This window comes from Centropristis striata, chromosome 5 (genome assembly GCF_030273125.1).
Source record: "Centropristis striata isolate RG_2023a ecotype Rhode Island chromosome 5, C.striata_1.0, whole genome shotgun sequence".
Lineage (NCBI taxonomy): Eukaryota > Metazoa > Chordata > Actinopteri > Perciformes > Serranidae > Centropristis > Centropristis striata.
The window spans coordinates 21,719,829-21,734,854 of NC_081521.1; the positions used below are offsets into that span (position 1 = coordinate 21,719,829).

The 15,026-nt window shown below is 40.8% G+C and overlaps 1 protein-coding gene across 7 annotated transcripts in view; it reads right to left on the reverse strand.

Annotated features, from left to right (window-relative positions):
* agrn (agrin) overlaps positions 1-15,026 on the reverse strand; it is a 300,695-nt gene that overhangs the window by 173,680 nt on the left and 111,989 nt on the right. For all 7 annotated transcript variants that reach the window (XM_059333522.1, XM_059333518.1, XM_059333519.1 and 4 more), the window contains one exon: positions 14,075-14,113. In XM_059333522.1, the coding sequence (XP_059189505.1) occupies positions 14,075-14,113 (39 nt within the window). The remainder of the gene's footprint in view (positions 1-14,074; positions 14,114-15,026) is intronic.

Below are 15,026 nucleotides of genomic sequence, written 5' to 3' on the forward strand. Positions count from 1 at the left end.
ATCGGTATCTGTGTATATGTCTTCCAATATATGCCAACATGAAACCTTTTTTAATGGAACAGAAAATGCAGACATGCTTGAGGTGATTTAGAAAAGGTGTCATATAGCTATTTTTTTTTATAACTGTGCTTCATTTAAATGGTCAGCAATTGACCAATACTGAACATACACTGATGTTCATTCAGCTCTATTTAAAAAAATGTATATATATTATTCCTTTAAATGGTCAGAAATCTACTCATACTGAACATACAGTGCAGATTTTTTTTTCAGATTTTTATTTAATTTTAATTAATTATTTAAATGGTCAGCAATTGACTAATACTGAACATATGCTGATGTTTATTTAGCATTTTAATTTTAATTTTTATTATTTCTTTGAATGGTCAGAAATCTACTGAACATATAGTACTGATTTATTTATTTTTATTTATAATTAAATGGTCAACAATTGACTAATACTGAACATACAGTACTGATGTTTACTCAGCAATTTGTGTCATTTTTATTCATTCTTTATTTAAATTGTCAGCTAATATTGAACATATGCTGATGTTTATTTAGGTATTCATTTAGTTTCTATTTCGTGTTTATTTCTAGACCTGGTTGAAAATGAAATGCACCTCTGAAAAGTCATATTAGTACAAAATTTGTGCACAATCCATATAGAAAGGGTCTTTTTTGCAGCTCCACCCTTTAAATTGCACCTATGTCAAGAACCCTATATTGGTCAGACTGTATTTATGAGTTGTTGTTTTTTTTCAGTTCTTTCCCCTTTCTCGCTCTCTGTTACCCAGGTGATCATCTCTTAACCTCTTATTAACATCTTGGCTTGCAGGCTGTTTAATAACAACTACTTATATGCTACCAAAGCGCCTGTGAGTGTGTGAGTTACAGTTAGAGTTACTTCTTCCACTGCAGCAGTTGTGCAACTTTGCCCTCATTCCCTCCCTTTAACAACCATGCATGAGCTACATCCACGACTAATGGGCTCGATTATACACACACACACACACACACACACACACACACACACACACACACACACACACACGAATTATACACTAGGACCCATACACATGCATTCAGCATCTCCTGCAGACATAAACACACCTGGTCAGTTGTAGTGGGTGCTGTTGTGTGTGCATGGAAGGTGTGTGTGTATGTGTGTAGTGTAGACTGTGGTAGTGCCTTTGTTTGTGAGGAATGTGTTTGTGTGTTAGTTTTAGCGAGAGTCGAGTGCAGCGAGGAGATGGAAAGCACAGGGATTAAGAGGAGGAATGCACACTGCAAAAAATAAATAAAAAATACATAAACTGTTTTCTCCTCAAACATTAATTCTGCCACTATCACAGCTGATTAAACACTGATTCTAGCTATCAGGCAATATCTAAAAAGAAGAATCTCAAGTACTACCAGTTACAATCGCGTCCTTGAATCAAGCTATAACATCCAGATGAAGTGGAGGTGGATTGATTTGACACTTTATTCTGTAAAGATTAGTGAAAATGTACTTAAAAACATGAAAACCTGTCAACCTGCTAATGGACACTTTGTAAGATTTTAAGTGTCAGTGATAACCAACGTGTGAGCGCAAGATGAAGTTTTTGCAGTGTAGTGACAGGAGACAGCTGTGGGAGATGAGAGCTGTCTGACACCAGTGGGAAATGTCACACTTAATACACATCACATGTGGAGGGACTCACACTGGATGCCTTGTTTCCTACAAAATGTGTGTGACTGTGTGTGTGTGTGTGTGTGTGTGTGTGTGTGTGTGTGTGAGACGTGAGCTCACTTGCAATGAAATTCCACATGTGTGCAGCACGTGTTCAGAGCCAGTGTGGGACTATACGACTGACTGAATTTTAGTGCTTTGCAGTCATTTGATACACAACCCGTCCAACAATATATATCAAGTAAGACACATGCATAAAACACTCTGGGCTGTGCAAATGTGTGTGGGTGTTTGTGCATAAATGTGTGTACTTGCAGGTGTATTGAGAAAGCTAAAAACCAGGTTGTTCTCCTTCATTGTGTGTACTTATCCTGGAAAAAGGAAAGCACTATAATTAATGTATAAGCAACAGAAAAGTGAGCCAAAAGGTGCAGGGCTACTTCTAAGGAGGAAGTCTTATGACATAGTATAAAGAGGGACAAAGTCTGTGTATGGAGGAGGTCAGGATGGATGTATGAATTAAACAAAAACAGGACTTTTGTTATGCAACTTATATACTTGCCTAACGCCACATCCCAGAATATTTTCCTATGCCTAACCAAGTAGTTTTGATGCCAGGTTTCGCACGAAAAATTGTGCACAACTTTTGCAAGGCATCATATGAAATTATGAGGATACGCTGTAAAAAAACCCACACACACACACAAAAAAATTATCTACTGTGTTATTAGTGGTGTTAAGACACAATTCTCTGAACGACAAAGGAAATTTCTTTTTGCTTCTTCTCAAATTAAAACTTTTAATTATGAATTACTTGTATCGCCTTTTATTATTTGTGGGCTGACATCATCTAATTAGGTGTCAATAGACGCTCAGTGCCTCCTCATGCTGTTGGCATTAGTAGCATAGTGTAAATATGCGGCGCTCCTATTCAAAAGGATTTAAAAAATAAGATCGCCTGAGGAAAAAAACGCTTTGTTGGACACACAACACTACAAGGTTTAAATAGTGTACTGACAGCGTTTAGGATAATAGGTTTAGTCTGGGTTTTCTCTCTTTTGAAGCAGAACGCTGTGATATCTTGGTTGTTATAGGCAAAGCTCCAAAATTCACAAATCTGTAATTTCCCATAAAGCAAACCAATAGAATGTTGTTATTAGAACTCCCATTCCTGGTAAATTCTACAAGCTGTGCCGTACTCCACACGGCAAGTGGAACGACCTTCATGTCTAAAGTAATTTCATATTTCCTAAATGTCCTAAAATCACTGAATTACCTCCCATAAACTGTGATGGAGAGGGGGTTCAAGATTTTAAGACTAAAAATAGTTACAAAATGTGCTTTTTTTTACAGTCTAACCCTTAAACCTGAAAGGATTTGGCCAAAATATCAATTTACAGTAAATGCAGCAGTTTCCTGGAGTACACACACACACACACACACACACACACACACACACACACACACACACACACACAGTGTTTGCCTTCAGTGACACCAACCCCTAATTACGGAGTTAGAGAGTGTGCATGAAGACTCCAGCAGAAAAAAACAAGGTCAACTGTAAACGAGTGCTGAGCAGAAATACAGACACACACACCAGTCTGCATGTTGGCTCATAATGAATAAACCTTTGACATTTTTTATATGACTTTCTGCTTTTGTGCTCATCACACTGTGTGAGCGTGCAGCCCTAGTATTCACAGTCACACAACACAAAACCTGCTCCAATAAGCAAATTATATGGCTACACACACTGAGCCACACACGTTCACATGTTGTGTACAATCAAGAAACACACAATAACTTCTATCTTTCTTTCTCTGAAAAAATAAACAGAAACGGCTAAATTGTTCAAATTGTTGGCAATTCTTCACTCTGCTTCTATTTCTCTCTCTTTTCTCGCTCTCATTATGGAAATGTGGAAGCGGGCAGATGTGCGAGGTTGTTGGAATACTAAGCACACTATCTATTTGTTCTCTTACACACTCCAAGGTGTATGGCTAAACAACTGAGGGCGATGTAATATAATGATGAATTAAATGCATGGGGAGTGAACAAAATAATATACACACAAAGCCAGCCTAGGGGGAAAATTAATTCCCCTCATTTGCACAAAACATTCTGTCTTTTTTATGTAACCTACTCCTTCACACAGACAGACAGACGCAGTGGATAGACACAGATACAAAGGGACAGATCTCGAGGCGTCCCGATACAGTAGTGCTTTTCCTCCTCGCCACAGTTGCAGCACAGCTGGAGCAAAGTGATTGGAAAATATAACGACAACATGGAAGACGAGTGTTCTCGCTCTGACCGCCTCATAAAGGATGAATTTTTATTTTTAAATTGATGGCTGGTTATCTCTGCGGTTGACCACTTAAGACCAAACTATATTTTGCACATCCTTCTAGTCATGACATCCATATTTTCATCTCCTATCTCTGCTCTGCAATTCAAATGTATGACTCATACAGTATGTCACACACTTCCATGTACACAAACACTGTATATAGTATCACATGCATATTCTATGTCTCTATAGCAGGGCTTTTACAGTGTAAGGATGAGCGCCACACCTGCATAAAAATGACTTTTTATCCAGCTTCAAGACACATTTTTGTACAACACTTTTTAGATAACCTTCGTTTAGGTAAAATCCAAACGAAGGATTTTAGTCATCGGAAGTCTGGATCTTAAGTTATCAGAGAAACAAGCTGAGCAAATGTTAGCGGCAGCTCAGCTCCAGCCCCTCCAAGAGCATCAAAGAAACAGATTTTTAACGTGAAACTACTTTATTTAACATTTTTTTCTGATTTTAATCACCAGGCCCATTTGTTTAGGAGAGGAGGAGACTTCTGTGGATAATTCAGCTCCCAGGAAAAACCTCCTGAATGTCTGGATCTTAAGTTATAAGAAAAACAAGCTGAGCAAACGTCAGCAGTGGCTCGCCTAGTGCCAAACAGCATAGAAGCAACACTGGTTTTTAACGTGAAATTGCTTTATTCAGTGTTTTAACCGGTTTTAATCATCAGGTTAGTTTGTTTTGGAGAGGAGCAGACCTCTGCAGATAATTCAGCTTCTGGTAAAAACCTCCTGAACAATACAAAGTGAAGGAACTCTGACCTTATTTTGCTTGAGAGGCTCATAGCTGCAGAAACATCTTACTTGTTGTGAAAAATTACCCTTAAGCTCTTTCAGTAAAACTTTCATCCTGTATTAGATATGATAATTTAATTCTACTTTAATTCTTTTGTTTGTGAATGTAAATGCACTCAAAGAGTAATTTTCCTTTTTTCCTTTTCGGAGTGTGGAAGAGAACAAATGCTCAAAGAAAAACTAATCTTGATACACAATCTGGAAGGATGTCGTCTATAAGCACAAGACATTACCATTAAATATGACTGATTATGATTTATTAAATGCTATCTTAAGTTGTGGGCAGATCTAATACATACAATATGTGCATATTCATACATTTACACAGACAAAACCGTCTATATCATTAGGTGGGTCTTTGTATTCAGCCCTGAGGAACGTTACAAGGCCCTGAGTAGGCAGAGATGGCGAGAGGAATTAATATAAAGAAATGAGTCAGGATCTAATTCAAAAATGATATGTAAAATAGCATTTACGCAGTATCTGAAAAGGGTTTTGTCCGCGTTGTGTGTCTACTTCATAGAGTAGTCTATGCCTTTTATTCCTGCCGTTGGCTCAGTGAGAAAACAAGCGATCCTGAACTCAGCACATGCAGAAGTTACACGTATGCAAACATGTAATTTACATCAGTGCTCCATGATCATGCATTAAGGCTATTTAAGATGTTGGCAGGTGGGTAAACAGTGTGTTTTTCTTTACCCTGCAGAAAGCTCCTGCCTGGCTCCGTGTCACGCTGAGACATATATTATGTCGGCTCCATTCACTCCCACAGCTACAATATATACTGTTTTGTCTGTGTTGCTTTTACACTGAGGGAATAGCCGAACGAAACATTCAAATAATAGTGATTCTCTCTTTGTTTCTGTCTTTGTCTCAATGTCAGCGCGCTCTCTGCCATCATAAATCTCAGCTCAGTGAGAGGGCAGCAATCCGCATGCCATACAGACACAGGTGTAAATGGTGTCGCTGACATGCTGCTGGGCCATGTGTCAGTGTGTTGTAATTGTGTCCAGTGGAGTGGAACACATATATTCAACACACACACACACACACACACACACACAGATTGTGGTTGACGTCAGGGCTTCCAGGCCCGGAAGTCAAATCAAAGGGAATGACGACAAAGTAATGTAGGCAAAGAGCTACCCCACTGTGTGTGTGTGTGTGTGTTTTGACAGGGTGGGTGAGAATTCCAACTCAGTGCAGATGGAGCGACCATACGAGCAGTGAATTATGGATCCACTGTTTCCCAGAAAGGAAGCACGAGGCTCCACCGAGACTCTGTGGACCGGCCCACAAACTAGCTGCACATCTGGTTGCTGCTTTGTGTATTCGTACCGAACGGTCACAATAACACACAGACGGTACTTTATGCTGTACGCAGTTAGCAACAGCTCCTGAGGTCAGCAGATCTCAAGCTGATTGGCGTGCGAGGAGTCAGTCACACTATGGTGAACACATCCTCCAGATATGTTTGTCACCAATGTGATGTAATGGTGAAAATAACTGAAACACTCCTGTTTTGCTATTTCTACTTCCATAGCAAATGGTTTTCATTTTAAGGTCTAATGTGACCTGTTGCCTTCTGTGAGATTGTTTGTTCGGTGTTTGTACAGTGCAATACATAAGTATTTAAAATGTTCCCTATTTTATAATGAAAATAGTTTGCCTCAGGGGGTTTAAGTCCGTCTCTGACACTGGTGCTACTGTCTGTTCAAAATACATGAAAACAAATGTATCCCTATGTATTTGTTTTGTGTGTTTTTTTAATTCTGCTGTCACTCCTAAACCGGGTATAGGAACCAAACTGTGACTATACTGTTAGTAATGACAACCTTCAATAAATGTACTGGTACAGGAGCGAACCAACAAACTCATATCTCCACTTTAAAAATAGATATTTCCATTTTTGTCAAATGTCAAGCCTATTTTAGGCGAACTATTGAAATGTCACAAAAAGGAAATGTGAAATGTGTGGTTTAGAACGAATAAACTAGGCTACAGCGTAGTTTCGGGACTAGGATATAGGCTAGATGAAGATAAATTGATATATTGTCTGGGGAGGCACCAACACCAAAACAGCTGATCAGCCATGTGAATTAACAGTTTGCTACGTCAATTATTATTTGGCAAAGAAAAGACTTGTAAGCCTGAAAAGCTGTCCAGGAGGAGATGTTTACAATGTATTGAATCAAGGGTTATATAAATGTAAAACTCCTCTGAGAACTTCAAACCCAGCATATACTTATGTCTGTCTTGAAGCTGCTGTGACACTATAATTTCCTTATAGTCAACAAAAGTAAAATCCACCTCAAGCGAGTTCAAAAACTTTTTTCGCGTTTAAAGAAAGTGTTATTAATTACTGTGAATCTGTTCGCAGTTGTGTGCCGGGGTCAGGCTGAGGGTGGTAGGTTCAGAATGGATAGTTTCCTGCCCTCCCTGTGTACAAGCCTCCAAGGATAACACACACATACACACACCAAATTCATCACGCATACTTAACAGGAACACACACACACACACACGCACGCACAGGAACACAAAGCGCATCGACACTCACAGAGCAAACACAGACACAGATAAAAGTTGATACAAACTGTAAAATCCGATGTTCGGGGTGTGTGTGTGTGTGTGTATGTGTGTGTGTGTTCATGCACACATCCTGAGGTTCAACTGCAATCTGTAAACAATGTTTCTAGCTGAGTGAAGAAAAACAAGAAGTAAGGGGTGAAATGTTCAAGAGAGTAAGTGTGTGTGTGTGTGTGTGTGTGTGTGTGTGTGTGTGTGTCAGAACGAGAGAGAACGAGAGAGAGCAGTGAACTGCAGATGCCTGACTTACACAGCAAACGATGCTTCTTCAGAAAACCACAATGTAAAGTATCTGTGTGAACAGTGTGGATGTTGTCAGCACAGAGCTAAAATGCTCCAATAACTTCCACTTCTTAATAGGGAAAACAATGCCTGCCATGCAGGACCGGGCTAATAGCAGGATATAACAGTGTAATATTGTTCAGCAACACATTGACACGGCAAGCCACTTACTTTCCCCTAATTAACGACCTGACAATGAAATTCGTCCCACTTGTTAAACTTCTCTGTGTGGTTATTTTCTGACATCACCACCCAACAATTAAATTAGCACCTACCCATCACACATTAAAATTAAATGACAACTGAGTCCTGATTTAAAATAACTTGCTGCTGTGTTAATGAGAAGGAATGAACGACGCGGCCTTTCACTGGCGCTGAATGGCTGCCGTCGCCGACAACATGCGTCGAACATAGAGAGCTCATTTAAAACGACATTAGGCCATTCTGCACGCTAATTACTCCCAATGCACGACAAAGAGCTGAGAAGGGGTGGGCTTCAACCATCCCTCTGCACCCCCATGCTGAGAGATAACGGCTTCGATAAGCAGCTAGAAACTATTAATTAGCTTGCACACATTCAAACTGTCGATGGGGTTTTGTTTATCCCGCTAATGTCACTCTTCTCTTTCTCTTTCATTTCAGAAACTCTGTATACTGGAAATTTGCTCTATTTTTTCTCTTAATATGCCAAGGAAAGACAGAAAGAGACAAGGAAATCACTTGTTCAGAGTTTGTATGAAATGAAAGTGCAACTAACAATGCAAAATAAAAAGTTGCCATCACAGGAGGCTTTCATCAGTGTGAAGGTACTCTATATTCATGAGTGAAATATACTAAATAGTGTACTAAAAAGTATGTTGATTTAGGTTTCCGCCAACCAGCCTAGTTGTGGTTTACAGCCTTGTCTGTCCAGACTCATACGTAGCCAGCACAGCAGACAATGCTTCGAATGTTGCTGTTGCTGTGCAAAAAAACCATATAATCTCAACAGTTACAAGGTGGACACCAAAGATTAGTGTCATCAACTGAGTATCAGGCCAAATGTGAAATATGTTCACAATCTACCCTTCTATTCCTGAGTTATGGTGTTAAATAATAGCTAGAAACATTTTTTCAGAACATTATGATGTCACAGTGGCCGTTGACCTTTTTTAACATGTCATGACTTTCATTTTATCATGAAGGCATTTGTGTGTAATTCTGCCATGATTAGCATATGAGATTTTGAGTTAAGGCCAAAAAAATATTATGTGAGGTCACAGTGACCTTGACATTTGCCCTCCAAAAACTGATCAGTTCATCTTCGAGTCCGAATGGATATTCGAAGAAATTCCCTCAAGGTGTTCCTGGGTTATCACATTCACAAGAATTGGTCAGATGTGAGGTCACGGTGACCTTTGACTAATAAATCTAATCAGTTCATCCTTGAGTCCAAATCGGCGTTTGTGCCAAATTTCAATAAATTTCTTCCAGGCATTCCCATTCGTGAGAATGGGATGGATGTGAGATCACAGTGTCATTTAACCTTTACCACCTGATCTAATAATTTCATCCTTGGGTCCAAATGTGTCAAATTGGAATAAATACCTCCAGGCGTTCCTGAGATATTGCATTCATAAGAATGTGATTGACGGATGGAGGAAAGAGGGAACAGACTGACACCCGACTACATAATGCCTCCAGCCAAGGCTGTTGTTGGCGTGTCGGCATAACAAGACAAATTCAAAATTGATTTTACTGCAATTTGTAGCCGCTTAACATCTATCTGGTGACAAGAACAAGCTGAATTGACGCTTATGTGTGGATTGCAATACTCCAGATCACACCTCTGTACAGCTTCTGTAAAACATAGAGGCTTAATGCCAACAAATCAGACATGGCTATCAGGGATGCTGGCTGACAGCTTCCAGATCACAGCCACAGATTGCTCAGCATGCTGTCCATCCACATCAAACAACTGCTGATCCTTACAAGGTCCGAGGTCCGGGAACAACCTGCGTCAACAATTGGCTGGAGGTGCTCGGCAGCCAGGGGACATATCAAAGCAACCCTGCGTGGCTGTGTCAATGATTACTCTGTGTCATAGGGAATCAAAAGCAAATAGCGCTGTACTTTATAATACCAGCCCACTCAGGCCTCTCCTTTCTAGCTAATATTTTTGTTTTTCTCTCTTTAGGCTACTGCTTCTAACCTATCTTGGCAGATCAATACTGGCTAAGCTGAGGTGAGGTGAGTGGGAACGCTGTCAAAGACGGATGGTTAGACATAGGGGGTTGACGGGACTCGGCTAATTCCTTTGCCTTTCACCTTTGTTTATGAAAAAACACGACTTACTGAGCACTTCAGACACTCGCGTCAGCATCTGCTGAGTTCACAGACGTGAAACGAGACAGGCTACCCTGACCAAGGTGAGGATACAGGTTCAGCTGTGCAATTTGAAAGCTTTGTGTACTTTAAAAGGGCAACAAACTTTTTTGTTGATAAAGTCAAGGCTGTCCGCTGCCCCGACTGCGCTCCCCCCCGCCCCCGCACAAGCCTTAACAATAGTGGGCTAACAAGCTGCTCTCTGTTATAAGCCGGACATGACAACTCTTCTGTGAAATCGTAATCCTGGAGAGGCAACTTTACAGTGTACCTTTGATATCTTGATGTGAGACATTCGCAGCCAGTGCCCCCACCCCTGCTAGAAGATGAGGTAGATATTTTGCCTCTGTTGTGTGAAATCTATGATGTGAAATGATTTAATTAAGATAGGCCGAGGAGCCATAATTAATTCTGCCTCTCTCCGAGTTAGGCTTACTGTCAAGAACACAGGGAAAGGCTCCGGCAGAATAAATTACAGGAGGCTTGTGTGTGTATGTGTGTGTGTGTGTGTCCCCACATCAGAGGGGGTAATGGGTGTGGAGCGCTTACTTACTGTATTCTACTATAGCTGACAAAGATTTATGTCAATTTTTGGGGGAAGAGGTAGAGTTCTCAAAGTGTAATCTTTTTTTAGATGTCTTAGATCAAATCACATTTCAGTCCAGGAGTTTATTTTGTCTGTCAGTAAGGAGCATCCTCTGGGGAACTCTGTCAGTGACAAATGCAAAATTGAAGGATTCACAGCGAACAGGCTCCAGCCAGGCAGGTTCTGTGGGAGACAGCTACAGTCCCAGAAGACCTCTGAATTGTCTGAGGCTCTCTTTCTTATTACACTTCCCTTCTTTTGACTCTCTTTCCTATTTTGGATCTTGTTTGGCCAATGTTAAGTCATCTTAGGTTGTAATAGGATGACTCGAAGGATAGCTCCAGGGACCCATCTACACCTGATTTTCCTGTCACCCTGTAGTCCTTGAGATAGGACTCGAGAAGCGAATCTATTTTTGTTCCTAGTTCAATTACAACGAGATTTGGCATACATCTAATGACACAAATAACCAGATAAAGCCTGCTGACAGGTGAAAAAAAGCTAAATTACACCATTAATTGAACGGATCATGTGTGGCAAACACTTTCAACAGAAATAGTAAACAAATTGAAGCTGTAAATTAAAATTTCGAACCAACCAGATGCTGTAAAGAACATTAAATTCTGCACTCCTCAGCACAACTGTGAAGCAATAAATGCCTTGCCTTAAGATTAAAAGTAACATGACAAAAAATACGGTGAAACTATGACTGAAGAGAGAGGTTGTAAAATGTAAATAGTTATATTCTATATGCATAGCCTGTGGAGCCACCATTTTTTTTCTAGTATTGGTAATACTGAGAGCAGTATATGTATCTATAGTTTTCAGTAACAAATTTTGTTAAATACATTTTCAACGAAATTCGATTTTAAGTCATAATAACTGTGCTATATTGCACTTAAGACATTTTTCAGCAATAATCCTTCTCAGAGCTCTAACTAAAAAACTACCATGAATTGTATCTAATACTACTTCCTCCTTCCAGTGTCCTTAACCATTTCACAAACAGGATTTCTCTGGTTGTGGACACTGACAACTTGAGGCCAAGAACCTCATTTATCAAGCGTTTCTTTGAGTCAACCCCCTTTCCAAACTCCAATACTAATCCCTCAAGCTAAAAAATTCTCAGAGCTTTCTAGCTTTGGCCAAACACGCAACAACTGTCTTATTATCAGGAGACGACAGGCAATAATGACTGTGGCCTGCGCCAAGCAACTGCTGCTTTGAGCTTTCAAAGAAAAAGCCTAATTAAAGGCTCCTTTGTGACTTTTGTCACTTTTTTTGACTGGTGATTATAGGCCATTCATTGGGGAGGATTCGTCAGCTATTTGTGGGTGGCGCGCCATAAATATCATCTAAGAGCGTTTGCTTATGTTGTGCCGAACCTGCATTTTTCCCCGGCAAGTCCCAAGATTCTCTCGCTCTAATTTGCAGAACAAATTCCTTTACTTTGTGCAGAATCTCCTCACGCTAATAAGGACGTCTCATCAGCGGCAGTTCAGAGACAAATTAGGCTGTTTAAAAATGCAGACTCCTTGGTATCTTGTCTGTGATTTCCTGTAATGAAGTACTGGGGATCAGAGTGTCCTTGGCACTGAGGACAAGTTCAGTAGAACAAGGCCTGTGCTCTTTGGAGCCCATTTGAGTAATGGCAGCCCTGTATTAGCCCTCTGCTGGTCTAGAGCATCTTCTAAATCACCCCTCCACCACTACTAAAACCATGCGTCTCCAAAAAGTGGCCTACTGTCTTATGTGGGCCAACCCTAATTGTCTCACTAATCTCTCCAGCGTTAAATGACCCGGAGAAACTGCGTCCCACTGGGCAGGCTTACCCCGCTGATTGGAGACTCTGCCTTTTGTTTTGCTTGGCATATTAAAACAGCATAGGCTGCTGATGTAAAGCCTACAGAACTATTGGAAATGTAATTAAGGGCTAGCAGCAGCTTTTAAATGGTTGACTAGTGCAGAAACAAACTGTGCCCCTCAGACAGCGAAAACTTTAATACATGGGAAATGAGTGGCTCAATCGATAAGCAGGGCGTTATTTCCTTTGTAGGGGGAAATTCAATGGAAGACAGAAATTGGCTGCTTCACTGCCTGCACACTGTTTCTCATTTTCCCAGCGGAGAGCCAAATTTTATGGCAATATTTGCTTCAAAACCAGACAAATAGAGACCTCTCTGTGAGATATAATCATTTGTCAAGTCAATTTCATCTGCCATTAAAACAAAAACAAATAGCTGCTGTAAGCGGCACCGGCTCCGATTGAATCGCCACTGTTTTGTGATATGAGGCACAAAAGAGAAAAAATAGACATACTCGCACACTCCTCAGGTGTTGAGGTAAGGCCAAGTTGAGTAATGCTTCAATCAAGCACAATTATTTGTTGAAGCCAAACGCCACAGCCATTTCACATCGACAGCGAACAGCCTATTGTCCCGACTCCGCCAGACAATCACATTCATCACAAACCACCTCTAATTTGATACATTTTTAAAGCTGACATCTTTCGCGAGCCGCTTTTTCCAAACAAGCTGGCCTATGGGGCGAGTGATTGAGCAATTACCAGAAACAGATTCAGAAAGCCCCCACTGTGGCCTTTTGTCCCTGACATCAGCTGGCCGGCTGGGATCATTAGAAACATTTTTCTCTTCGTTTTTCCCTCCAAACCCCTGGCTTTGTAGCCTGCACATAAGCATGATGATACAACACCTTCAGAACTAGTAGGAGTCCATCCCTGGCTGTCTGTCAGTGCAGTAAAAAGAAAATACAACACCAAAGTCTATCAAACAATGTCTCACTGTGCTGCCTCTGATAAATATTCATGATAGCAGCTTGAAAACCAGCTGTTTTCCTCCAATTAAAGCTTGCCGAGATCCACAGTTTTGGAAATAAATTGTCGCTTTTTTAATTAAAAGCTCATGTTACTGGGCCAGGAAACAACTGAAACAATGCAGCTAAGATTTATATGTGTGGGACAGGATGAGAGCATGTGGCTAACAAGGTGAGCTGATGGTGCTGCTCCGCACTCCCAGCCTACAAACCCCCTAGCAGCCTCGGGTAATGTGGAATACCCAGGGAAAGGGAGGGTATTATCCCATTAGACCTACATCAGAAAGATATGAATGCTGCTGTGGTAACAGGTATTGAACATCAGCCCAACTAGCCGTGCGGAGCAGATCAAATCAAGTCATCAAAAGATCCTTCTCACATCAAAGCGCTGAGCAGACCTGGCCTCGTGCCTGCCATACCAACTGTGTTGTACAAAAAGCGAAGCAGGCAAAAAATCTGGCGCCGCGCACAGACGGCTGGCCATTTCAAAGGCAGGGATCGGCTGTCTGAGGTCATTATTTGCAGGTATAATCCTAAAACAGCAGCGGTCAACGAAGGCGAGCAGAGAGAAACCACAGAGGACTTACCATCAGGAGGCTGGGCCGGTGTGAAGTGAGGTGGTTTGTCTGAAAGAGATAAAAGAGAGAGGGAGAGAAAAAATAGGTTTTTAGTTTTGGGGAGATTCACAGACTTCCCAGGGGTGCAGGCCAAGTAATTGAGTCGCTACAAAAAAAAAGGCACATTCTGTCTACAAGCTTGGCTTTTCTATCTAACACATTCTAATGCAGCGACCGGACCCTGCAGGGAACCCAGCTGAGCTAATCGACAGGAGTACATTGCAGCGATAGCAGTATCATCATTGTTTTGCCATTCATTGTTTCTATGGTCTTCTCATCCCGAACTACGCTGCGTGACTTTTGATGCTATAAGAGCACATGAGAATTGAAAACACACGGTGAAGGGAAGTGTTTCTGTGTTGGGTTGAAAAGTGTGAGATAAGATTTGAAATTCCACAGCTGTGACGGTATACAGTACATCAGTAAAAACATTATCATTCCCCACATCCTACCCCCTCAGCGACCACATGCAGAATAAATCAGATTTTTTTTCCCCCTTAATATATCAAATGACATCATGCTACTCTCCTGGTCAACACCCAGCAGACGATGACATAAGGCTTGCCGGTTTGTGGGAACCATAAAACAAGACCTGTAGTGTCAAGTGACTGAGTATGGAGTAACACTCAGGGGAGAGATCTCATGAAACCTGAGTCGTCTTGCAGTTTTGACACCTTGACGCTTGACATAGAGGACAGTCTTGGCTTAGCAATGTAAATGCAGCAGTAAGAGTTTATGTGGTGGAAAGCTTTAGTGGGGAAGTAGGGGATATTGTTAGTGAAAAAACAAAAAGCCAAGCACAAACAGAATTAGAGCTGCAGCTAACATGTATTTTATCGTCGATTAATCTGATGATTATTTTTCGATTATAGCGTTTATTGTTGTGGCTACAAAATGTTGAAAAATTGTGAAAAAGCAATTT